We start from the raw sequence: 26250 nt of genomic DNA, 5'->3' as shown, positions 1-26250 counted from the left end.
GCAGGCTCTGTCCCCCGGGGTTCACGCCATTCTCCTGCCTCAGCCTCCTGAGTAGCTGGGACTACAGGTGCCCGCCACCATGCCCGGCTAATTTTTTGTATTTTTAGTAGAGACGGGGTTTCACTGTGTTAGCCAGGATGGTCTTGATCTTGTGACCTCGTGATCCGCCCCCCTCGCCCTCCCAGAGTGCTGGGATTACAGGCGTGAGCCACCACACCCGGCCTTTTTTTTTTTTTTTTTTGAGACAAAGTCTTGCTGTCGCCCAAGCTGGAGTGTAGAGGCACGATCTTGGCTCACTGCAAGCTCTGCTTTCCAGGTTTAAGTGATTCTCATGCCTCAGCCTGCTGAGTAGCTGGGATTACAGGTGCATGTCACCACACCTGACTAATTTTTGTATTTTTAGTAGGGATGGGGTTTTACCATGTTGGCCAACCTTGTCTCGAACTCCTGGCCTCAGATGATCTGCCCACCTTGGCTTCCCAAAGTGCTGGGATGGATTACGGGTGTAAGCCACCACATCCAGCCTCAAGCCTGCATCCTTAACCGCCACACTGTCTCACTTTGGGCTAATTCCTCCTCACCCTGGTCAGGCAACAGATTGGATGCCTCTTGTTGGCAAGATCATCAGGAAACCAGATCTTAGCTGAGACCTTCCAGCCTCTCTGCTCCTGAGGCCAACAGAGATGCTGTTTTTTATTTAATTTAATTTAATTTAATTTAATTTAATTTAATGTATTTATTTGAGACAGAGTTTCACTCTTGTTGCCCAGGCTGAAGTGCAATGGCGTGATTTTAGCTCACTGCAGCTTCTGCCTCCTGGGTTCAAGCAATTCTCCTGCCTCAGCCTCCTAAGTAGCTGGGATTATAGGCACCTGCCACCATGCCTGGCTAATTTTTTTGTATTTTTAGTAGAGACAGGGTTTCACCATATTGGCCAGGCTGGTCTTGAACTCCCAACCTCAGGTGATCTGCCTGGCTCGGCCTCCCAAAGTGCTGGGATTACAGGAGTGAGCCACCGTGCCCGGCCAAGAGATGCTGTTTCTGTTTCACCCCCCACAGTATTCCAGGCATAAAGTCTAGCAGCTCTCAATGATTTCAGGGAGAAGAAAAATATCCCTTTACTCACACAAAGCATTTGGTAGGTCTAGCCCGTTTACTGAAGAAGATTGGGGCATCACCTCTCACCCTGCTGGCTCCCTGGATCTCTGTATATTTTCCTCTTCCATCTTTCTTCCTCTCAATCTACTCACCCTTCCTGCCCAGGAGAGGCACAAATTCCTCATCTTCAGCAGAGAGATTTGGTGGTCTTCTTTTGGGAATTCCCCTTACACCTCAACTATGTCATTACGATGAACATGGTATTCCCGGCGGGCCGTTCCAACCCTGTGCTGTGACCAAGGAGCCAGCTTGCTCCCTCTGTCCCTCAGCCACCCTCTCAGCACAGTATCGCTGCCCCGCCTGCTGGCTTCTTTGCCACAGGATAGCAACAGCACTTCTCACATCACATGCAGACACAACAATAATCAGAGGAAGAGACATCTGTCTTTTTCTTGTTTTTTGCCTTTTTTTTTTTTTTTTGAGAAGGAAGAAATCTTTTCCAAGAAATTTCTCAGCATACCACCTCTCAGAAGACATTGGCTAATGCTGTGTCACCTGCCTGTGCTTAAACCAGTCAAGGGGACAGGACCGTGAGGATTGGTTCACTGAGACTAAGACTTGCTTTTTGGGCCTGGAGATAGGCTCCATCTCCAGGAAGCTCAGGGCCATGTGAGGGAGGCAGGTAGATTCCTAAACACAATTGGGATTCCATTAACAAGGAGGAAATGAATTTGGGGTAGACAACCAACAGCATCTGCCACATTGACTGCAAATGCGAATATGAGTTAGCAGGAAAAAAGGAGGGCGTACTTCTAGGGAGGTGGAAGAGCATTCAGCAATAGTCAAGGAATGTGAGAAGTCTCTTGAATCTGGGGTCAGAGGCAAAAGGAAGTGATGTGGGATATTAAAGCAAGAGAGCCAGGCATGGTGGCTCACACCTGTAATCCCAGTTTGGGAAGCTAAGGTGGGAAATCTCTTGAGGTCAGAAGTTTGAGACCAGCTTGGGCAACATAGCAAGACCCCATCTCTACAAATAATAATTTTAAAAAATTAGCTGGTTGTCGTGGTGTGTGCCTGTAGTCCCAGCTACTCTGGAGGCTGAGGTGGGAGGATTGCTTGAGCCCAGGAGTTCAAGACCAGCCTGGGCAATGTAGTGAGACCTCGGCTTTACAAAAAAATTAAAAAATTAGCCAGACATGGTGGTGCGTTTTGGTAATCACAACACTTTGGGAGGCTGAGGTGGGAGGATCGCTTAAGACCAGGAGATCAATGTTGCAGTGGGCTGTAACTGTGCCACTGCACTCTAGCCTGGGTGACACAGCAAGACCCTGTCTCAAAAAAAAAAAAAAAAATAGAGAGAAGAGGTAGGGTGACCAAACATGCAGGATCTTTTTGACTTTGCTAAATGTTTTTTGTTACAGGAAAGAGAAAAACACTGAATTGGAATAGAGTGCAGCCATTATTCATTTGCTCTCGCTTTGAGCTTTGACACATATATGTGTTTTTTTTGTTGTTTTCCTTTGTGATCTTTGAGATCCCCAAGTCCATATACTTCTTTCCTTGTGTTACATGCTCTGACTTCAGCACCACATTTTAGTGTTACGATTCTGTTAAAGAAAAAATTAAACTCCATTAATTTCTTTCATAGGACAGAAGTTAATTGCATCTCTTATACCCATGACATCCAGAGACAGAATTAAAGCCATCAGGAACCAGCCAAAGACCATGGAAGAGAAAAGGAACCTTAGGTATGGACCAAAGGCTTTTCTTCTTTCCCAGATTTCATGCAAACCTCAATCTTCTACTTTTGCCCCATCTCAAAAAGACAAATAAGCACAATAGAAGAGACAAATCTTCCTGACAGAAAAATTTCAAATGCCCTCTGTAGGTACTCCTTTCTCCAGGGGCTACAGCTTAATTCCCGCTCCTAGGCTAGAGTGTGGGCTCTGCTTGGTGAGCTGCTTCCAAAGATTAGGGCGTGGAAGGAAGAGAGGGGCATAACTTTCCAGTGGAGAGTCTGCCTAATACTGCCTTGGCCAAGACTCAAGGTTAACATCCCCAAAGATAAGTCATGTGATGGGGGAAACACGTCTCCTCTGTGCTACTCTCTCCTAAAACCCACAACCTCAGTCTAAACAGCAAAAAACATTAGGCAAATCCCAACTGAAGGATATTCTACAAAATACTTGACCAGTACCCCTTGAAACTGTCGAAGTCATCAAAAACAAGGAAAGTCTGAGAAACTATCATAGAGTAGAAAGTTCTAAAGAGATATGACAGGCTGGGTGTGGAGGCTCATGCCTGTAATCCCAGCATTTTGGGAGGCCAAGGTGGTGGGATTAGTTGAGCTCAGGAGTTCAAGACCAGCATGGGCATCATAGTGAGACTCCATCTTTACAAAAAATGAAAATTAAAAAGGAGAGACATGACAGGTAAATGCAATGTGGTATCCTGGACGAGATCCTGGAATAGAAAATGGACATCGGTGGAAAAACTGGTAAAATCTGAATAGTCTGGAGTTTAGGTAATAGTCACGTACCAGTACTGGTATCTTAGTTTTGAAAAACCTACCATGGAAATGTAAAATATTAATGGGAAAACTAGTGAGTGGTATATGGAAGTTTTCTTTACTGTCTTTGCAAGTTTATTGTAAATCTCAAACTACGCTAAATAAAAACTTTACTTAAAAAATAAAGACCAGCCAAGCATGGTGGCTCACGCCTGTAATCCCAGCACTTTGGGAGGCTTAGGCAGGCAGATCACGAAGTCAAGAGTTCAAGACCAGCCTGGCCAACATGTTGAAACCCTGTCTCTACTAAAAATACAAAACTTAGCCGGGTATGGTGGCATGCACCTGTAATCCCACCTACTGGGGAGGCTGAGACAGGAGAATCGCTTGAACCTGGGAGGCAGAGGTTTCAGTGAGCCAAGATCACACCACTGCACTCCAGCCTGGGTTACAGAGCAAGACTCTGTATCGGAAAAAAAATAAACTAAAAGAAAAAAGAAAAAAAAAATAAAGACCTTAGGAGTTTTATAAGCTCAGGAATTCAAAACCCAAGGGTAAGGGCTGTTTTAGGCTTCAGAGTTTACACTAATTGTTACTTAATCTTTTTTTTTCTTTTTTTCAATTTGAGATAGTTGGCAGAAAGTAGTAGAGTGGATGCAACAACAATTACTAGTAAGTGATTCATGGATGTAGGATTTTTCTGAGGTTTCAAAAATAAATTTCAAATCCTGGCAGGGTGGAATAGATTTGTCAACAAGTAAATTACAAATGGCAGAAAGCAAATCAGGCCAAGTCAAAATAGAAAGAGATTGCAATGGGAGGACCAGAAAGGTCTGCCCTCCTTAACTTTGCTGAGGAAAAACGGGCAGAGGGGGCATTTGAGCTGGGCCTTGAAAGACAATTGACCATGACATTGGGATGGGCCTTCGAGGTGGACCAAAGAAAGCCAGGAAAGAACCAGAACAAAGCAGATGTGGTGAGTTCATGGTAGGCAAGACGGCATGTGCACGGGAACTGCCCTTTGTAAAACCATCAGATTGGCTGGGTGCAGTGGCTCATGCCTGTAATCCCAGCACTTTGGGAGGCCAAGGCAGGCAAATCACCTGAGGTCAGGAGTTCAAGACCAGCCTGGCCAACATGGTGAAACCCTATCTCTACTAAAAATACAAAAATTAGCTGGGCGTGGTGGCAGGTGCCTGTAATCCCAGCTACTCGGGAGGCTGAGGCAGGAGAATCGCTTGAACCTGGGAGGCAGAGGTTGCAGTGAGCTGAAATTGTACCACTGCACTCCAGCACGGGTAACAGAATGATACTCCATCTCAAAAAGAAAAAAAAAAAAAAAAAAAACCACACACAAAAAAAGCATCAGATCTCATGAGACTTATTCACTATCATGAGAACAGCATGGGAAAAACCCGCCCCCATGGTTGAATTACCTCCCACCTGGTCCCTCCCATAACACATGAGGATTATTACAATTCAAGGTGAGATTTGGGTGGGGACACAGAGCCAAGCCATATCAGAACCACTGACATATAGGGATACTTGCTCCATGCATGTTATTCATATCCTCCTCCCTTCCCTTTGTTGATTCCATTCCAGCCACCCTGGCCCCCTTTGCTGTGCTGCCTACCTTGGGGCTTTGTGCTGGCTGTTCCCTACGCACGGGACATTTTTATATGAATCCCTCTTCTCCTTCAAATAGGGTGATGCTCAGATTTTACCCTATTTCAAATTGTAATACTGTCCCCGCCCCATTACTTCCCATCTTTTTACCCCACTCTGTTTTTTCTTCTTTTCCTATAGTACAAATCACCTTCTAATATACTACATCGTTTACCTACTTTATTATTATATTTATTGCTTACTGTCTTTCGCTTACAACTAGGATGTCAGCTCTATAAACCAGGGAAATTGTCGTCTTAACACCTGGGATGATGTCCAACACATCATAGAAGTTCAATAACTATTTCTTTCTTTTTTTTTTTTTTTTTTAAGAAATGAGGTCTTGGCCAGGCGCAGTAGCTCATGCCTGTAATCCCAGCACTTTGGGAGGCCAAGGCGGGTGGATCACTTGAGGCCAGGAGTTCGAGACCAGCCTGGCAAACATGGTGAAATCCCATCTCTACTAAAAATACAAAAGTTAGTGGGGCGTGGTGATACACACCTGTAATCCCAGCTACTTGGGAGGCTGAAGCAGAGAATCGCTTGAACCTGGGGGGAGAGGCTGCAGTGAGCCACGATCAGGCCACTGCATTCCAGCCTAGGTGACAGAGTGAGACTCCATCTCAAAAAAAAAAAAAAAGAAAGAAAAAGAGAAAGAAAGAAATGAGGTCTCGTTCAGTTGCCCAGGCTGGACTGCAATGTTGTGATCATAGCTCACTGCAGTCTCAAACTTTTGGGCCCAAGTAATCCTCTCACCACAGCCTCTGGAGTACCTGGGACTATACAGGCAGGCACTTCCACCACACCCAGCTATTTTTTGTTAATTTTTTTCTTAATAGAGACAAGCTCCCACTATTTTGCTCAGGCTGGTCTTGAACTCCTGGCCTCAGTGATCCTCTTGCCTCAGCTTCCAAAGTGTTGGGATTACAGGCATGAGCCACCATGTAACTATTTTTTGAATGAATGAGTTACAACATTTGTATCTGTCATTTTCTCTTGCTGTTCCCTACAGGAAAATAGTTGACAAAGAAAAAAGCAAACAGACCCATCGTATCCTTCAGCTCAATTGCTGTATTCAGTGTCTGAACTCCATTTCCCGGGTAAGTCAGTAAAACAGGCACAGCAAGAGGGTGAAAACAGGGAGGGAGGAGAGTGAGGATGAAAGGGGACTCAACGGGAAGACAACCAAAAATCAGAGTGATTTCATTGCCCAGAGCCAACGGTTAGTACAGGTGTGGGAAAACGAGGTGGGCATGGGGAAGAACTAAGAGGTTGCTGAGTTCATTGGACAACTTGGCCATTGGGAGTGGCACCTTCAACAGCAAACCTGGGAAGGTCATAATAGCCCCACCTTAGAGTTGACATAACATTCGTAAACATGCCTAGCATGGTGCCCACACTTAACAATACTCCAGACATGGTAGCTGTTTCTGTTATTATGGCACCTGCTCAGTCGATATTTGTTGAGTCAACAGCAAGCCGCACCTGCTTTGAATCCTGATTCCAGGCTTATCGGAGATCTAAGAACAGCCTGTCGGAAATTCTCAATTCCATCAGCCTGTGGCAGAAGACGCTGAAGATCATTGGAGGCAAGTTTGGAACCAGCGTCCTCTCCTATTTCAACTTTCTGAGATGGCTTTTGAAGTTCAATATCTTCTCATTCATCCTGAACTTCAGCTTCATCATAATCCCTCAGTTTACCGTGGCCGAAAAGAACACCCTCCAGTTCACTGGGCTGGAGTTTTTCACTGGGGCGGTAAGTCCTTCACTTCCCCTACCCTAAGTGCACCAATCACCTCGGAAACCCAGGGACATGCCTTGCTGGTCACCCACTCACACCTCTCATTTTGCCTGGGGGTCAACTGATGGGGAAAGTGGATGTTTGAAATGTTTTCTGGCTGAGTGTGGTGACTCATGCCTGTAATCCCAGCAAGTTGGGAGGCCAAAGCAGGTGAATCACTTGAGCTCAGGAGCTGGAGACCAGCCTGGGCAACATGGCAAAACCCCGTGTCTACAAAAATACAAAAATTAGCAGGGCATGGTGGCGCACACCTGTAATTCTGGCTACTCGGGAGGCTAAGGTGAGAGGATTGCTTGAGCCCAGGAGGCGGAGATTGCAGTGAAGCAAGATTCCCCCACTGCACTCCAGCCTGGGCAACAGAGCGAGGCCTTGTCTCAATCATCAATCAATGAATCAATAAAGTGTTTTCCTGCAAAGTAACATACACACATCATAGTGGAATTTCTGTCTCCAGAGGCAACCATCTTGAGCAGTTTGTTGTTATCCACACACTTTTTTGGCAAACATATGGACACTTCTGTGCATGTAGAGAGGCATTCTTTTCTTTTCTTACAAAAGATGAATTATTCATTGTATATTAGCTACAACTTGATTTTTTTTTACTTAGCAATATGTGGTGGGCATTTTCTTGTGTTGGTGTTTATAGATCTATGTTTTCTTTCTTTTTTATTTTTATTTCTACAAAGTACAATGTTCCTTTTGAAAAATTCCTACTATAGAAGAAAACTAAGAGAAAGTTCATTTTATATTTTTTTCTTTGTCCAACTCCCCATTTTGAGATATATCTTTGTAGGCTGTTTTTTTCTTCCTGTACAAACGTTGATAGATACATACTTGATAAAAAAAAAAAAGATGACAGACACATAGATTATTATGCTTTTAAAAATAAAAAGAGGATAGGATTGTACTACAAGCCTTTCTTTTCCTTTCCTTTACTTTTCTTTCTTTTCTTTCCTTTTCTTTTCTTTTCTTTCTTCTTTCTTTCTTTCTTTCTTTCTTTCATTCTTTCTTTCTTTCTCTCTTTCTTTCTTTCTCTTTCCCTTCCTTCTTTCCTTCCTTCCTCCCTGGACCCCAAAATGTCTTTCATAACTTGCTTATTCAGACTAGGATTCAGTCAACAATCAGATTATACAGTCTGTGTTCCCCTGCCCCGCCCCTTAAATCTCTATTAATCTAAAATAATCAGCTGGGTACAGTGGCTCACTCCTGTAATTCCAGCACTCTGAGAGGCCAAGGCGGGTGGATCACTTGAGGCCAGAAGTTGGAGACCAGCCTGGCCAACATGGCAAAACCCCATCTCTACTTAAAATACAAAAATTAGCCAGATGTGGTGGCGGAAGCCTGTAATCCCCACTAGTAGGCAAGCTGAGGCAGGGAGAATTGCTTGAACCCGGGAGGTTGCAGTGAGCTGAGATCTTGCCATTGCACTCCAGCCTGAGTGACAGAGTGAGACTCCATCTCAGAAAAATAAATAAATAAATAAAAAATCTCCCCGGCCCAGCCCCTTTTTTCTTGACATTGGCTTATTGCAGAAATTAGGCCTACTGCTATGTAGATTCCAACGTCCTACCTTCTGGAATTGTCTGATGATTTCCTAGTGGTTTCTAGAATGTGTTTCTCTGGCTTCTTATTTCCTGTGCACTGAAATGTAGGCCTAAAGGCTTGATTTGTTTCCTATTAAGCATGTTTAGCCATAATACTGGTGACAGAGGCACATAATACTGGTGACACGATGGGCCTGGCTGTCGTGTTCTTGCTGATGTTTCACTTGGTCACTGGGCCAGGTGGTAACAGCTCAGTGTCTCCATTGTAAAGTTAAGTTGGATTTCTTTTCAAGTCTGAGAGCCCAATGACACAGTGTCCAAATTCTGAGTGCCCCTTTCCTGGAAAACAAAATGTCTAAACTGACTGGCCCAAGCTTCTTGTATTCAGGAGAGGTCAGCTCTCCTGACCATAGTCGTTTACCTTTTTTTTCAGGAGATCCACCTGACCTAGGGTTTATTGTACCTTTCAGGGTTATTTTAGGGACACAGTGATGTACTATGGCTTTTACACCAATTCCACCATCCAGCACGGGAGCAGCGGGGCATCCTACAACATGCAGCTGGCCTACATCTTCACAATTGGAGCATGCTTGACCACCTGCTTCTTCAGTTTGCTGTTCAGGTATGGAAGCATCTGCATTTCCTGATTCTGAGGGTCATGTTAGATTTCGGCAAAAATCCAAGAAATTCAAAAATTACCCAGGTAACAGTTTCTCTGCAGTTCTTTCTTTTCTGTTTTTTTTCTTTTTCTTCTTTCCTTCCTTTCTTTCTTAGATGGAGTCTCACTCTGTCACCCATACTGGAGTACAGTGGCGCAATCTGGGCTCACTGCAACCTCCGCCTCCTAGGTTCAAGTGATTCTCCTTCCTCAGGCTTTTAAAGAAATTGGTCAGCCTGATAATAAGGGTGCAGTTACCCCAGCAATGATCTGAAGAGAAGAACATGATCGATAACTATCAGAGAGGAGGTTCAAATGGCAAATACACATATGAAAGGCTGGGCGTGGTGCTCACGCCTGTAGTCTTAGCACTCTGGGAGTCTGATGCAGGCTGATCACTTGAGTCCAGGAGTTCGAGACTGGCCTGGGCAACATTCCAAAACCCCATCTCTACTAAAAATACAAAAAATTAGCCTGGCTTGGTGGCTCACGCCTGTAGTCCTAGCTATTCGGGAGGCTGAGGTAGGAGAATCACCTGAGCCCATTAGGTCGAGGCTGTAGTGAGCTGAAATCAGTCCACTACACTCCAGCCTGAGTAACTGGAGATCCTGTTTCCAAAAAAAAAAAAAAAAGAGAGAGAGAGAAAGAAAAACAGCATGCAATCTCTATATTAGTTTGCTAGGGCTGCCTAGCAAAGTACAACAGACCGTTGGTTTAAACAACAGAAATTTATTTTCTCACGGTTCTGGAGGCCTGAAGTCCAAGATCAAGGTGTCAGCAGGGTTGGTTTCCTCTGAGGCCTCTCCCCTTGGCTCGTAGATGGCCACTGTCTCCTGCCTGTGTCTTCACATGGTTATCCCTCTGTGTCTTAATCTCCCTTTTTTATAAAGATGCCATTTCTACTGAATTAGGACCCAATTTAATGACCCCTTTTTTTTAAATGTAATTACCACTTTAATTAATTAATTTTGAGATGGAGTCTCACTCTGTTGCCCAGGCTGGAGTGCAGTGGTGTGATCTCAGCTCACTGCAACCTCTGTCCCCCAGCTTCAAGGGATTCTCCTGCCTCAGCCTCCCTAGTAACTGGGACTACAGGTATGCACCACCGCGCCCGACTAATTTTTGTAATTTTATTAGAAACAGGGTTTCACCATGTTGGCCACTGGTCTCAAACTCCTGACCTCAAGTGATCCACCCGCCTTGGCCTCCCAAAGTACTGGGATTACAGGCGTGAGCCACCATGCCTGGCCTGTAATTACCACTTTAAAGACCCTACCTCCAAATACAATCATATTCTAAGGTACTGTGGGGTTAGGACTTCGACATACGAATTTTGGGAAGTACACAGTCCAGCCCATAGCAACCTGACTGCCAGCATGCTAATTCAAACTAAAGTGAGATTTTGTTTTGTTCTGTCAAAGTAGGAAATGATTTTATTATTAGTAGTAGTAGTAGTATTAGTATTACTATTAGTATTATTATTATTTTGAGACAGAGCCTTGCTCTATACCCAGGCTGGAGTGCAGTGATGTGATCTCGGCTCATTGCAACCTCCACCTCTTGGGTTCAAGTGATTCTCCTGTCTCAGCCTCCTGAGTAGCGGGATTACAGGCTCGTGCCACCATGCCCAGCTAATTTTTCTATTTTTAGTAGAGACAGGGTTTCACCATGTTGGCCAGGCTGGTCTTGAACTCCTGACCTCAGGTAATCCCCCCTGCTGAGCCTCCCAAAGTTCTGGGATTATAGGTGTGAGCCATCACACCAGGCCAGAAATGATTCTAAAGTTGCTGTTACTGAGTGGTGGCAAATTTCAGAACAGCAGCGTCCATCCGTCTTATGCAGCAGTTTTGTATGTGTGCTGAGGGCTTCCTGGGCCTGAGACATCCCATGACCATAACAGTGCCTTCATCAAGTGTGTGCTGCTGTAAGCACTGCATGGACTCTCTGGAAGACAGAATAATCTCCCCCCACCCCCCAGAGAAGTCTACGTCCTAATCCCCACAACTGGTGAATATGTAAACTTCACATAACAAAAGGGACTTTGCAGATGTGATTGAGGATTTTTAAATGGGGAGATTATCCTGGATTATCCCGGTGGGCCCAATGGAATCACAAGGGTCTTAGGGAGGCAGGAGGTCAGAGAGTAGCAGGGAGATGGGAAGATGCTACCCTGCTGGCTTTGAAGATGGAGGAGATGGCCACAAGCCAAGGAAACAGGATACCCTCTAGAAGGTGGAAAAGACAAGGAAATGGATTCTTCCCTAGAGTTTCCAGAAGGAACATAGCCCTACCAACACCTTCATTTTAGCCCTGTGTGACTCGTTTTCTGATTAGCTGGGTGTGGTGGCATGCGCCTGTAGTTCCAGCTACTTTGGAGGCTGTGGTGTGAGGATGGCTTGAGCGCAGGAAGTGGAGGCTGCAGTGAGCTATGACTACACCACTGCTGTCCAGCCTGGGCCACACAGCAAGACCTCGTCCCTAAACAAACAAAAAACACAAAAACAAGAAAAAACATTTTCTGACCTCTGATCTCTAGAAGGGTAAAAGAACAAATTTGTGTTGTTTTTAGCCGCTAAGTGGTGGTCATTTGCTATAGCAGCAACAGGGAACTGGGTGGATTACTTGAGGTCAGGAGTTCAAGACCAGCCTGGCCAACATGGTGAAACCCTGCTTCTACTAAAAATACAAAAATTAGCCGGGCGTGGTGATGGGCACCTGTAATCCCAGTTACTTGGGAGACTGAGGCAGGAGAATCGCTTGAACCTTGGAGGTGGAGGTTGCAGTGAGTAGAGATCACACAACTGCACTCCAGCCTGGGAGACAAGAGTGAAACCCTGTCTAAAAAAAAAAAAAAAAAAAAAATTCTGTGAAGTGAGTTTTATGTTATTCCCTCTCTACAGATATGGAAACTGAGGCTTAGAATCAGAACCATTCACAAGACAAAAATCCCTCAGTTGGCAGAGCCAGGGTTGCAAGCCTGGCCTGTGCGGCCCCAAAGCCAGTGCTTCTTTAACCACTGTGTTGTGACCACACTGCTCCAGGACAACAGCTTGGGGCTAAGTCTTCACGTTGCCTTTCACCATTAATAATAGGGCTGCCCTTTGTTGAAGCCCCGCACTCTCAATGACGGCCATAATAACCTTCAGGTGTTTTGCTTTCTGCCTTCTCCAGCATGGCCAAGTATTTCCGGAACAACTTCATTAATCCCCACATTTACTCTGGAGGGATCAACAAGCTGATCTTTTGCTGGGACTTCACTGTCACTCATGAAAAAGCTGTGAAGCTAAAACAGAAGAATCTTAGCACTGAGATAAGGGTAAGGCGAGCTCACTTTACTCATTTGCCGTCAGCTGGTCTCCTTCCCTCCTCCAGTATGCCTGTAACTTTTCTTTTTTTTCTTTTTTTTTTTTTTTTGAGACGGAGTCTCACTCTGTTGCCCAGGCTGGAGTGCAGTGGCACAATCTCAGCTCACTGCAAGCTCCGCCTCCAGGGTTCACGCCATTCTCCTGCCTCAGCCTCCCGAGCAGCTGGGACTATAGGCGCCCGCCACCACACCGGGCTAATTTTTGTATATTTAGTAGAGATGGGGTTTCACCTTGTTAGCCAGGATGGTCTCGATCTCCTGACCTCGTGATCCGCCCGCCTCGGCCTCCCAAAGTGCTGGGATTACAGGCATGAGCCACCACGACTGGCTGTAACTTTTCTTAAAGCAATAATGAACTATTGTTTTATTGCGCATGAGACTGGCACAAAAAATTAAAATATTCATAATGCCTAGAACTGGGTATAGTGTAGAGAAATGGGCATTTTCCCATGACAGTTGGCTTTGTAATTAGTACAATCTTATTGGAGGCCAGTTCAGCGATTTATATCACTGTTAAATGTACTTTGCCCAGACTAGAGTACAATGGCTCAATCATAGTTCACTGTAAGCCTTGAACTCCTGGGTTCACGTCATCCTCTCTTCTCAGCCCCTCGAGTAGCTGGGATTACAGGCATGAGCCATCACACCTGGCTAATTTTTTAATTTTGATTTTTTGTAAAGACAAGGTCTGCTTATGTTCTCCAGGTCCTGAACTCCTGGGCTCAGGTGATCCTGCTATCCTGGCTTCCCAAAGTGCTGGGATTACAGGTGTGAGTCACTGCACCTGGCTAATGTACCTGTTTCTTCACCCCAGAGTTCCAGGTTTAAACTTTTCTCTAGGCCAGGCGCTTTTCTCTAGGTGGCTCACGCCTGTAATCCCAGCACTTTGGGAGGCCAAAGCAAGAGGATCACTTTAGCTCAGGAGTTCAAGACTAACTTGGGCAACACAGCGAGAATTTGTCTCTATAAGTTAAAAAAAAAAAAGAAAAAGAAAAAGAAAAAAATTTACTCTTGGGCAACGGTTGTTTCTTTCTTTCTTTTCTTTTCTTTTCTTTCTTCCTTCCTTCCTTTCTTTTTTTTTTTTTGAGATGGAGTCTTGCTCTGTCGCCGAGGCTGGAGTGCAGTGGCTTGATCTTGGCTCACTGTAAACTCCACCTCCCAGGTTCATGCCATTCTCTTGCCTCAGCCTCCTGAGTAGCTGGGACTACAGGAGCCCGCCACCACGCCGGGCTAATTTTTTTTTTTGTATTTTTAATAGAGAGGGGGTTTTACCATATTAACCAGACGGTCTCAATCTCCTGACCTCGTGATCCGCCCGCCTCGGCCTCCCAAAATGCAGGGATTACAGGCGTGAGCCACCGCGCCTGGCTGTTTTTTTTTTTGTTTTTTAAACGAAATCTTACTCTGCCACCCAGGCTGGAGTGCAGTGGTGTGATCTTGGCTCACTGCAACCTCTGCCTCCAGGGTTCAGGTGATTCTTCTACATCAGCCTCCCAAGTAGCTGGGATTATAGGCACCTGCCACCACACCTGGCTAATTTTTGAATTTTTTAAAGTGGAGATGAGGTTTCACTATATTGGGCAGGCTGGTCTCGAACTCCTAGCCTCAAGTGATCCACCCGCCTTGGCCTCCCAAAGTACTGGGATTACAGGCATGAGCCAGCCAGGGCAATGATTTTCAACCCAGAGAAATCTTGCCCCTCAGGGGGACATTTGACAACCTCTAGAGACTTTTTTAATTGTTACAATTGGGAAGAGGGTGTTCTTGGTATCTAGTGGGTAGAGGCCAGTGATGCTGCTAAACATCCTACAATGCGCAGAACAGCACCTGCAACGGAGAATTATGCAGCCCACCATGTCAATAGTGCAGAGGTTGAGAAACCCTAGTCTATAGACACAAACTTATTAAAAAGAAAACGCAGCTGGGCATGGTGGCTCATGCCTCTAATCCCAGCACTTTGGGAGGACGAGGCAGGCATATCGCGAGGTCAGGAGTTCAAGACCAGCTTGGCCAACATGATGAAACCCCATCTCTACTAAAAAAAGGACAAAAAGTAGCCGGGCGTGGTGGCAGGCACCTGTAATCCCAGCTACTCAGGAGGCTGAGGCTGGAGAATCGCTTGAACCCAGGAGGCAGAGGTTGCTGTGAGCCAAGATCGCACCACTGCACTCCAGCCCGGGCAACAAGAGCGAAACTCCGTCTCCAAAAAAAAAAAAAAAAAAAGAGCAAGCTGAGTTTATAAATAAAGGGGCTTTAATTTTTTTTTATTATTATTTTCGACACAAGGTCTTGCTCTGTCACCCAAGCTGGAGTGCAGTGGTGCAATCATAACTCACTGCAGTGTCGACCTCCTGGGCTCCAGTTAGCCTCACACCTCCGCCTCCTGAGTAGCTGGGACTATGGGTGCACACCACCATGCCCAATTAATTTTTAAATTTTTTGTAGGGAGAGAGTCTTACTATGTTGCCCAGGCTTGTCTTGAATGCCTAGGCTCAAGTGATCCTCCCACCTCGGCCTCCCAACATGCTGGGAATTCGGGTGTGAGCCACCAAACCCAGCCAAATAAAGGGGCTTCGACAAGAGGGTTGCAGATGTGAGCTTCTTTCTCAGTGTAGATACTCAACCTTATTCTTCAGGAAAGAATTTTGTGACCTCAGTGTGCTTTTCTCAAGAACATGGTCCCGATCTATTAATTCCAACTGTTTCTGTAAGATGGAAGCAGTGTTTGGAGATTCTTGGCCCATTTCAGAGTCCTCCATGGGTCTCCCATAATCCATGTTCATCATGAATGTTCCCCCTCTCTCTCACCTGTGGATTTGGGCTGGATTTATGTTCTGGGTGTGGCAAGCATTCCCTGGGGATCTTTGCTAGCCATGGAGAGGGATCTCTGGATAAACCTGACTTTCATTTTTATTGATTGATTGATTGATTGATTGATTGTTTGAGACAGAGTCTCACTCTGTTGCCCAGGCTGGAGTGCAGTGGTGTGATCTCTGCTCACTACAACCTCCACCTCCCGGGTTCAAGTAATTCTCCTGCCTCAGCCTCCCGAGTAGCTGGGATTACAGGCATGCACCACCACACCCAGCTAATTTTTGTATATTTAGTAGAGGCGGGGTTTCACCATGTTGTCCAGGCTGGTCTCAAACTCCTGACCTCAAGTGATCCACCCGCCTTGGTCTCCCAAAGTGCTGGGATTACAGGCGTGAGCCACTATGCCCAGCCATAAACTTGACTTTCTTATGTTTCTAGGAGACCCTGTCCGAGCTCCGTCAGGAGAATTCCAAGTTGACGTTCAATCAGCAGCTGACCCGCTTCTCTGCCTACACGGTGGCCTGGGTTGTCTCTACAGGAGTGGCCATAGCCTGCTGTGCAGCCGTTTATTACCTGGCTGAGTACAACTTAGAGGTAACCAACACTAGGGTCCAGGACAGAGAGAACCAGGTGAAGGGATGAGATGCTGGAGGGGAAGGGTGGTGTGCAGCCCACGGTTCAACCCAGGATCTATGGCCAGCAGCATCAGCACCAGCAGAGAACTGTTAAAAATGCAGGGGTGAGGCACAGTGGTTTACATCTGTAATCCCAACACTCTGGGAGGCCGAGGCGGGAGGGTCACCTGAACCAGGAGTTCGAGACCAGCCTGGGCAACATGGAGACTCCATCTCTACAAAAATTTTAAACATTAGCCCGGCATGGTGCCATGCATCTGTAGTCCTGGCTACAGTGGTGGTCATTCATCGGTGACTACGATTTCACATGAATGGTAGCTCGGCTGTGTCATTTCACAGCCCTGGGGCCAGGCCTTGCCTTGTTTGATCTCAGTTAATTCTTGCAACATCTCTATGGGTTATGTGATCATTTCTCCATTGTACAGACGGAGAAGAGGGGCTCAGAGAAGCTAAGGATCTGGCCCTAGACCTTGCAGCTTATTGTGGGGAGGGAGCCGTATTGGAGCCCAGGTTACCCTGGCTCCAAAGATATCACCAAAAATGCAAGTGGTGCTTTTGAACCATCCAGAGGTAGATGGAGGTAGGGTGAGGCCATGCAAGGAGGATGTGGGAATGTGACATATCAGATAACTCCAAGGGCACGGAAGGATGCCTGGCAGAGGTGCAGCCCCGGCTCCACTCCCAGCCAAATGCCAGAGGGCTGCCTCCTCCTGGAGGCCCAGTGCCTCTCTCAGCCTCACACGAAAGTGCAGCACGGGGCCGGGCACAGTGGCTCACACCTGTAATCCCAGCACTTTGGGAGGCCGAGGCTGGCCGATCACTTGAGATCAGGAGTTTGAGAGCAGCCTGGCCAACATGGTGAAACCCCATCTCTACTAAAAATACAACTAGCTGGGTATGATGGTGCACCCCTGTAATCCCAGCTGCTCGGGAGGCTGAGGCAGGAGAATCACTTGAACCTGGGAGGCAGAGGTTGCAGTGAGCCGAGATCATGCCACTGCACTCCAGCCTGGGCAACAGAGCGAGACTACAGCTCAAAAGAATTAAAATAAATAAATAGATAGTTAACCCCAGAGGAACTACATCTCGGGTTTTCTATCATGAGAGACTTTTGAGTGAAGCAGAAAGGGGTACAGTGTACAAGTCAGCCCTCCGTTCTCTCCCCCATCCCCTGCAGTTCCTGAAGACACACAGTAACCCTGGGGCGGTGCTGTTACTGCCTTTCGTTGTGTCCTGTATTAATCTGGCCGTGCCATGCATCTACTCCACGTTCAGGCTCGTGGAGAGGTACGAGATGCCGCGGCATGAAGTCTACGTTCTCCTGATCCGGTAGGTGATCTGTCGCGCCCAACACCAGCCTCTATTTCCAGGAGAAAAGTGGGATGGTAGCTAGAAAGGATTATGCTTTAGTATCAAAGTTTTGTTCTCCAGCAAGGAGGAATTTCGAAAGTAAGGTGTGGCTGGGCATGGTGGCTCATGCCAGTAATCCCAGCACTTTGGGAGGTTGAGGAGGGAGGATCACATGAAACCGGGAATTCGAGAACAGCCTGGGCAACATAGCCAGATGCTGGCTCTACAAAAAGCTGGATGCAGTGGCATACACCTGTTAGTGCCAGCTACTCAGGAGGCTGAGGTGAGAGGATCGCTTGATCCCAGGAGTTTGAGGTTACCTGTGATTGCACCACTGCACTCCAGCCTGTGCGACAGAGCAAGACCCTGTCTTAAACAACAACAAAAGAGTGAAGTGTGTTTGTGTGGTGTGGGCTTTTGCTCAAAGTCATGGCTTGATTGCTTTCCTAATTGCTACCAGCGGGGGATTGGCATAGTTCTCAAGTATGGGATGTACAGATGGGCGGACAATGCATGCACAAAGGCTCCTGGGCTGAGGAGGGGACTGAAATAATCCAGTGTTCCCCTTGGTCAGGCTGTGAGTCCTGGTACCCACTGCCTCAGGTGGGAGGAAGGGCACATTTTTGTAATTCCACCACCCAAACAAAGGTGGGAGGAGTGCTTTGGGCGACTCACTGGCACCCCGGGGTGCCTTTTTGTGATTCCCACAAAGGCACCATATGTGCTAGAAGTGATCCTGGAGTTTTGATACACAAAGCCTGGAACTACCCAAATTTTGTCCTTCTAGTTTCTTCCCTGACTCGTTCCTGGTTATGGTGGGGTTTATAAGTACAGGTCTGTAGGCTGGGCACAGTGGCTCATGCCTGTAATCCCAGCACTTTGCGAGACCAAGGCAGGTGGATCACTTGAGGTCAGGAGTTTGAAACCAGCCTGGCCAACATGGTGAAACCCCGTCTTTACTAAAAATACAAAAATTAGCTGGGTGTGATGACGCACATCTGTAATCCCAGCTACTTGAGAGGCTGAGGCGGGAGAATTTCTTGAACCTGAGAGGCAGAGGTTGCAGTGAACCGAGATCCTGCCACTGCACTCCAGCCTGGGTGACAGAGGGAGACTCCATCACAGAAAAAAAAAAAAAAAGTGTAGTTCTGTACAATGCAGACTGAGTTTCTTTGCTGATCAGTTCCAGAGCCCTTGCCTTACCATGGTCTGTGAGATCTGGCTCCCGGCCAGCGCTCCAGCCTCATTTTCTCCCACTGTCCTTCCTGCTCACTGCCTGTCCCCATCACAGACCTCCTAAGCGTTCACAAATATGCCAAACCATATTCCCACCTCTGGACCTTTGCATGGGCCTGGAATGTTCTTCCCACACATGACCACATGGCTTGCTTCCTGACTGCATTTTGCGTTCTTCAAACATCACCCTCGTGTTGCACTCTTCCTTGCACACCCCATTAAAAATAACAGCTCCCTACCACCTTTTCTCCTCTGCAGTATAGTTTTCTTTCTTTTTTTTTTTTTGAGATGGAGTCTCACTCTGTCGCCCAGGCTGGAGTGCGGTGGCATGATCTCTGCAGTATAATTTTCTTACCACTTCCTGACATATTTGTATTTATTTATTATCTTCCTCTCCCACAGTTTATGGGGAAATCTTTGCCTTGTTCACAATGTCTGGGATATCATAGGTGTCCAAGAATGACTGGTGAATGAATGAGCAAATTGGCCAGTCAGTCAATTATATCCAATTCATATTATGAAAATTCCAGCCAGGTGCAGTGGCTCATGCCTGTAATCCTAGTACTTTGGGTGGCCAAGGTGGGAGGATTTCTTGAGCCCAGGAATTCAAGACCAGCTTTGGCAACATGGTGAGACTCCATCTCTACAAATATTTAAAAATTAGTCAGGCATGGTGGATTGCACCTGTAGTCCCAGCTACTCAGGTGGCTGAGGTGGGAAAAGTACTTGAGCCCGGGAGGTCAAGGCTGCAGTGAGCCATGACCACACCACTGCACTCCAGTTTGGGTAACAGAGTGAGACCCTGTCGAAAGACAGAAAGAAAGAGAGAGAGAGAGAGAAAGAGAAAGAAAGAAAGAAAACTCTGACCATATTCCTATGCCCTCATTATTCCCCACATCCCAGCCACCGATCCATGGTGCCACTTTTTAAAGTACGTATAGAAGGGGAAATATTAGGTCTCACTGCACCCCATAACCTTGCATAATGAGTGTGATGGGCATAAAATACCATCTACTAGATGATGGAATTGTAAAGACTGAGGGGGATGATTCAATAAAGAGGTTGGTAGTGTATGCTGGGTCAGCACCCAATAAACACTGTGTACATTTACTATCATTATAATGGAAAGTGAAATCAGATCATTTGGAGATGCAGCAAAAGAGAATGTATCAGTCAGAATAAATTAGGTTATACTGCAGTAACAAACAACACCCCAGATCTCAGTGGCTTGGAACACAAAGGTTTATTTCTTGCTCATGTTACATACACAGTGTGGATTAGCAGGAAGGCCTTTCTTATGTTAGTCACTGAGGGATCCAGGCTGAGAGAGCAGCAGCCATCTTGAATATTGTTGATCGCCGTTCCAAAGGGAAGATGGGGAGTTCTGGAGGGTCTCACAGGGGCATTAAGTGCTCCAGCTTAGAAGTGACACACATTGCTTCTGCTCACAATTCATTCACCGGAACTAGCCATGTGCCCCCCGCTCCAAGCACAGGGGCCAGCAATTTCTATCTTACCATGTGCCCCAAAGGAACTATTGGCAGATAGCATGAAAGACTGCCATTGAAGGTAATCATAAATGTTGTCTCTTCTGTTTAGAAACATCTTTTTGAAAATATCAATCATTGGCATTCTTTGTTACTATTGGCTCAACACCGTGGCCCTGTCTGGTGAAGAGGTGAGATTCTATGCTTCTCTGCCTTAAGTCTGGTTTCTTAGCATTTGACCAACAGGGAGGACGTGGGTTTCTCAAGAGCCATCACAGTCTGTATTTGGTATTAATCCCTTGTGGGAAGAGAATGAAAACCAATCTGGAAAGCAACATAAGGCAAAATGGGTCTCAACAAAAAAGCTCAGGTTCTAGAGTCAGGAGGACCTGATTCGAAGGCCAGCTGTGCTGTGTCATCTGCTGAGTCACTTAATCTCTTTGAGCCTCAGTTTTCTCATCTGTAAAACTGGGATTAAACAATATCATGTGTAGTATAAGTTCAGTGCCCAGCATATGCAATGGATGCTAGTAATTTTAGTGCTAGTCTGTCCTAACAGCCTTGAGGTTAGACAAAATCATTTTTGATCCTTGATGTTCTATTTTTCCTGTAACCTAGATACCCTGGGCTTTATCAATCTGTAAACTCATAAATGCTGGCAGTAACAATTACGTCCTAATGCTGACTGTTCCTGGCCTTCCTTCACTTAACTACAGTTTCTAGTCTTCACTAACCTCAGAGAATGGGTGCCTGAGGGTGGTGTCCCATGTGGATTTAGGAACAAGCCAGCCTCCCTGGCCTTCTCATGGGGATGCCTCTGCCCCTGCTACTGCATCCCCCATGAGAATGTGCCTTCACCTCACACAGTAATCCTTAGCTGATGGTCGTCATGAGCCCTCAGATACCCAGGATGCCCTAGGATTGGAAGTAGAGTCAGGGAATCAGGAGCCTCTCCCTATTTTTCTGTCACCCATTATTCCTGGGCCCTAAAATAGCTCTGCTGTGTCTAGACTCAAACCATCTCACATGAACATGGCACCCTCAACTTTTCTCCCTAATTGTCGAAGAGATTTAAAATCAGCCCTCCAAGTTAGTATGGTTAGAGCAGATACCATATTATTCTTCCATTCATGCATCCATCCATCCCTCCATCATTCATTTATCCACCCATACATCTATTCATCCATCCATGTATTCATCTGTCGATCCATGTATCCATCTATCCATCCATTCATACATCTATCCACTTATCCATTTATCCATCCATGTATGGATCCATCAATCCATTAATCCATACATATATTTATCCATTCATGTATTAATCCATCCATTTATCTAACCATCCATTTATTCATCCATGTATTCATTCATGCATGCATCCACCTATCAAGTCATGTATTCTTCCAGCCATCTATTCATCTATCCATTCATCCATCATCCATCCATTTACACATCCATCATCCATCCATCCTTGGGCTGTGCACCCAAAAGTTTCCTCTCCTCCTTCAGCCAAATCTGGAAGCTCCTAGTCTATCAGCTGATAGCACTGACTTCTTGCAGACGTTCCTAGCCACTAGTTTCATAAACTGACTAATTTGAGCTTCCAGTTTACACTAGCCTACTAAACCTCTAGGCCACTTTCTTAATCAAGCAGACATTAATTGATTTTTTGTAAGGTCAATAAGCAAAAAGAGTGAAGGCATTCTTAGCCATTGGCACTTCCTGCTCTCTTGAAGAAACTGATTACCCCTGGCTGAGAAATGGGATCCAGAGGGGATAGGGCAGAGATGAAAAGTTTTATGGGGAGAGATCTTGAGCAGGGAAAGTTTGGGTATGTGTGGAAGGCAAACTTTAATGGGGGGGAAGAAGGAAACCCAAAAGAGAACAACACCCTTGAAAACAAACTCAGCTGCATTTTTTCAGAGTGGGTCTACTTTTTTGAGTACACAAGGACTTGGTCAAACCCAACCATTAGCTATGTCCTAATGGGTACATACAGCCAGGAACAGAGGAGAATTGAGCTGAGCCACAGCCCCTTCCCACATCCTGACTCTTGTTTGCCTTCCAGTGTTGGGAAACCCTCATTGGCCAGGACATCTACCGGCTCCTTCTGATGGATTTTGTGTTCTCTTTAGTCGATTCCTTCCTGGGGGAGTTTCTGAGGAGGTAAATATTTGTTATTCTTAAGTAATTAGTGCCTGATGCTGTAATCAGAACCTGATTCCTGGCTTAGTGGGATGTACAGGTCCCTGACATACTCAAAGCATGCATTGTTCCAAGTCTGCCTGTTGTCCTTGGGGATACTGTTCACTTCTAAATTAGCTAAAATTTCACCTTAACCTGACAGTTCTGTTGTCATAGTTCACTTGGTTCAGTTGACCTTTTACAACCTTTTGAAAACAAAGTCTAGAAATAAAAGACAGAAACTGAGCCATTTGAAATCTTGTCCAGCCAAGGGCAGTGGCTCACGCCTGTAATCCCAGCACTTTGGGAGACCGAGGCAGGAGGATCACTTGAGGCCAGGAGTTTGAGACTAGCCTGGGCAAAATAGGAAGACTCTGTCTCTCTCTCTCTCTATATATGTATATATATATAAAAAAAAAAAAAAAAAAAGAAGAAGAAGAAAAAGGCAAAGAAAGAAAAGAAAAAAAGAAATCCACTGTAGATAATTTCAATATTCTAATATATATTTCTCCAGATTTTTCTATGCACATATCGCTCTGTATGTGTCTTTACTATATAATGCTATATAATTTTCAAAAGCAAAAATGAAGTCACACTGCAACATATTGTAGAATTTGCTTTTATTAATCTGTCACTGCCTTGACATCTTTCCATGTCAGTACATGTAGATTTATCTCATTGTTTTAATCGAATTAATGTATTAATTTTATATTAGATACAATATATACAGAATCGAGGCACTGTCATTGTCCCATGTCTGGTTTTTTAAATTTAGTAATTCATTTTTTTAATACTGTGATGAGCCTCTCATTCCTTATAGACATTTATGTATTTCTGCAAGCTGCTCTAATGTAATAAGATGGTCTGACCATCAGATAAGATGGTCTGATGTTGATTATTTTCTCAGTGGATAGATTCGATGCCAAATTTCCTCATTCATTTTTGCCAAAATGTGCTTTTATTCTAGCCTCTGTCGAGGGCCTGGACATAAAGGTGAAAAGGTTTGGCCGGGCGCAGTGACTCATACCTGTAATCCCAACACTTTGGGAGGCCAAGGCGGGTGAATCGCCTGAGGTCAAGAGTTCAAGAGCAGCCTGGCCAATGTGGTGAAACCCCGTCTGTACTAAAAATACAAAAATTAGCCAAGCGTGATGGTGCGTGCCTATAATCCCAACTACTTGGGAGGCTGAGGCAGGAGAATCGCTTGAACCCGGGAGGTGGAGGTTGCAGTGAGCCGAGATCACGCCATTGCACTCCACCCTGGGTGACAGAGCAAGACTCCATCTCAAAAAAAAAAAAAAAAAAAAAGTGAAAAGGTTTTTTTTTTGGCAGATCTTTTTTTTTAATTGGCAACTCCTCTTTATGAATAAATTAATATGAAATCAAGTTTCCCCAGAGTAAATGGAAACTTGGTTTCCTTGTTGTGGATTTAGAACACAGGGAAACATAATTTGGTAGCAGCAACCAAAAATTTAAAAATGTTTATTTGAGTTGAGAGGTGCTGAGTTCATGAAAAAAAAAAAAGGTTTAATTAGCAAAGAGGGGTATAACATAATAGTGGGATAATTTAAATGTTCAGGGTAACAAATGTTCTCTAGAATTTTTTAAATCACTTTAGCAGTACCCCCACTAGACTGCATCGTGTTAAATTAGTTTTCCCTCAATCCCTTCAATTACTTCTTCAAAAACATGCTTATAGATTTAGAACTTTTGAAAAATTTTCAAGGGAACTTATGACTTTATTTCAAGCTGGGGAGGGTCTCTTTTGTTGATTGTCCTAGTCTGTGGGGGATCTTCTGAAAGTGAGACTTATGGTGGTGGGTACTAAACTCAGTATGTTTTCACAGAATCATTGGGATGCACCTGATCACAAGTCTTGGCCTTCAGGAGTTTGACATTGCCAGGAACGTTCTAGAACTGATCTATGCACAAACTCTGGTGTGGTAAGTTTTGTGACTCAGCAAAATGCCCAGTGGTTCCCGCGTGACTGTGGAGTTGGTGTTTTGGTGGCAAAGTCCCAGAATCTGTTGTTTTTAAAGCTGCAGGGGTGGTACCCCATCCAGCCAGTCTGAGAACCATGAATTTAGCATTTAGACTATCATTTTCCTTTATGAGAGCTTAAGGACTTCAGACAAGAATCAGCATAGAGCAGAGATCGCAACCTGGAGGCCCACAGGTCATGTCCAGCTTTGCAGGTGTGTTTCGTTTGTCCCTAAAAATATGAATTGACCACTGCTATGGTCTCAATGTTTGAGTCTCCCTTCAAATTCATATGTTGAAACCTTACTTCCAATGTGATGGAGGTGGGGCCTTTGGGAGGTGATTGGATCTTTGACATGGCCCTTAGGAATAGGATTAGTGCCCTTATAAACAAGGCCTGAGAAACCCCTTGCCCCTTCCACCATGTGGGGACATGGACAGAAGGCAACATCTGGGAATCACTAAGCAGAGCCTCACCAGACACCAAATCTACCGGCACCTTGATCTTGGACTTCCCAACCTCCAGAACCATAAGAAATAAATTTCTGCTGTTTTACTTATTTATTTTTGTTTTTTAGATGGAGTCTCGCTCTTTCACCCAGGCTAGAGTGCAGTGGTGTGATTTCGGCTCACTGCAACCTCCGCCTCCCAGGTTCAAGTGATTTTCCTGCCTCGGTCTCCCAAGTAGCTGAGACTACAGGCATGTGCCACCATGCCCAGCCAATTTTTATATTTTTAGTAGAGATGGGGTTTCACCATGTTGGCCAGGCTGGTCTTGAACTCCTGACCTCAGGTGATCCACCCACCTTGGCCTCCCAAAGTGTTGGGATTATAAGCATGAGCCACCATGCCCAGCCTCTGCTGTTCATAAGCCACCCAGTTTATGGCATTATAGTTATAGCAGCCTGATGGTCTAACACAACCACCCATATTTAAACTTCAGGAGATTTCACATAACACTTAAACTTCTGGCTTCTCTCCACAAAGATCTGTGGCAAACTGAGCATCTCCAGTTTGTCACAATCTCTACCTTTAACTGTTGTCTGTTAGCATTGATTTGCCATTTTACATTGCCCTTAGGTTGTTTGGATGCAAACTTTACTTCGCATCCTTGTCTCCACAGCAATGGGAGAATAAAGAAACACACAGAGAGGGCTGTGTGTTTCTTATATTTGATACACCATTTGGTGGGTTCTCTACAGTTTTTGGGATTTGTGATGTCTGTTTTAGAAACACTGCATGCATTGAGAATAGCCAACTGGTTGCAGCAAATATTTTTACAAACTCAACTAGACACTGCAAACCATGAGCCAGTGGCTGTGTTTCCTTATTTATTTATTTATTTTTTATTTTATTTTATTTTTTTGAGACAGAGTCTTGCTCTGTTGCTGAGGCTGAAGTGCGGTGAGGTGCAACCTCCACCTCCCGAGTTCAAGCAGTTCTCATGCCTCAGCCTCCCAAGTAGCTGGGACTACAGGCATGCGCCACCACACCTGGCTAATTTTTCTATTAGTAGAGACAGGGTTTCACTATGTTGGCCAGACTGGTTTTGAGCTCCTGGCCTCAAGTTACCCACCCACCTCAGCCTCCCAAAGTGCTGGGATTATAGGCGTGAGTCACCATGCTCAGCCTATTTATTTATTTTTGAGACAGGGTCTCATTCTGTTGCTCAGACTGGAGTGCAGTGGCATGATCATGACTCACTGCAGCCTCAACCTCCTGAGCTCAAGCAATCTTCCTGCCTTACTTTTCCTTATTTATTTTAACATGATGCAGTTAATGCCGGAATTCTGTGTGGTGAATCACATTCCCAGGTTCCGTCTGATGGGGTGTGGTTAATTTGAAAGTATTGGATTTGGAACTGGATAAACTGAATTCTGAGGCTGGCTGTGCCACTCATGGAGATCACTGTGCTTGTCTGAGCC

General features: G+C 45.3%; 1 protein-coding gene across 2 annotated transcripts in view; it reads left to right on the top strand.

Moving 5' to 3' along the window:
* TMC5 (transmembrane channel like 5) overlaps nt 1–26250 on the top strand; it is a 67814-nt gene that overhangs the window by 17609 nt on the left and 23955 nt on the right. For both annotated transcript variants that reach the window (XM_032145049.2, XM_032145053.2), the window contains 10 exons: nt 2747–2846; nt 6285–6372; nt 6780–7028; nt 9088–9239; nt 12447–12591; nt 15892–16047; nt 17266–17417; nt 20274–20352; nt 22230–22327; nt 24193–24288. In XM_032145049.2, the coding sequence (XP_032000940.1) occupies nt 2747–2846; nt 6285–6372; nt 6780–7028; nt 9088–9239; nt 12447–12591; nt 15892–16047; nt 17266–17417; nt 20274–20352; nt 22230–22327; nt 24193–24288 (1315 nt within the window). The remainder of the gene's footprint in view (nt 1–2746; nt 2847–6284; nt 6373–6779; nt 7029–9087; nt 9240–12446; nt 12592–15891; nt 16048–17265; nt 17418–20273; nt 20353–22229; nt 22328–24192; nt 24289–26250) is intronic.

The sequence above is a fragment of the Hylobates moloch genome, unplaced genomic scaffold (genome assembly GCF_009828535.3).
Source record: "Hylobates moloch isolate HMO894 unplaced genomic scaffold, HMol_V3 SCAFFOLD_23, whole genome shotgun sequence".
NCBI lineage: Eukaryota > Metazoa > Chordata > Mammalia > Primates > Hylobatidae > Hylobates > Hylobates moloch.
Note: the sequence above shows the minus strand (reverse complement) of the source record. Positions and strands in the feature narration are given on the sequence as shown.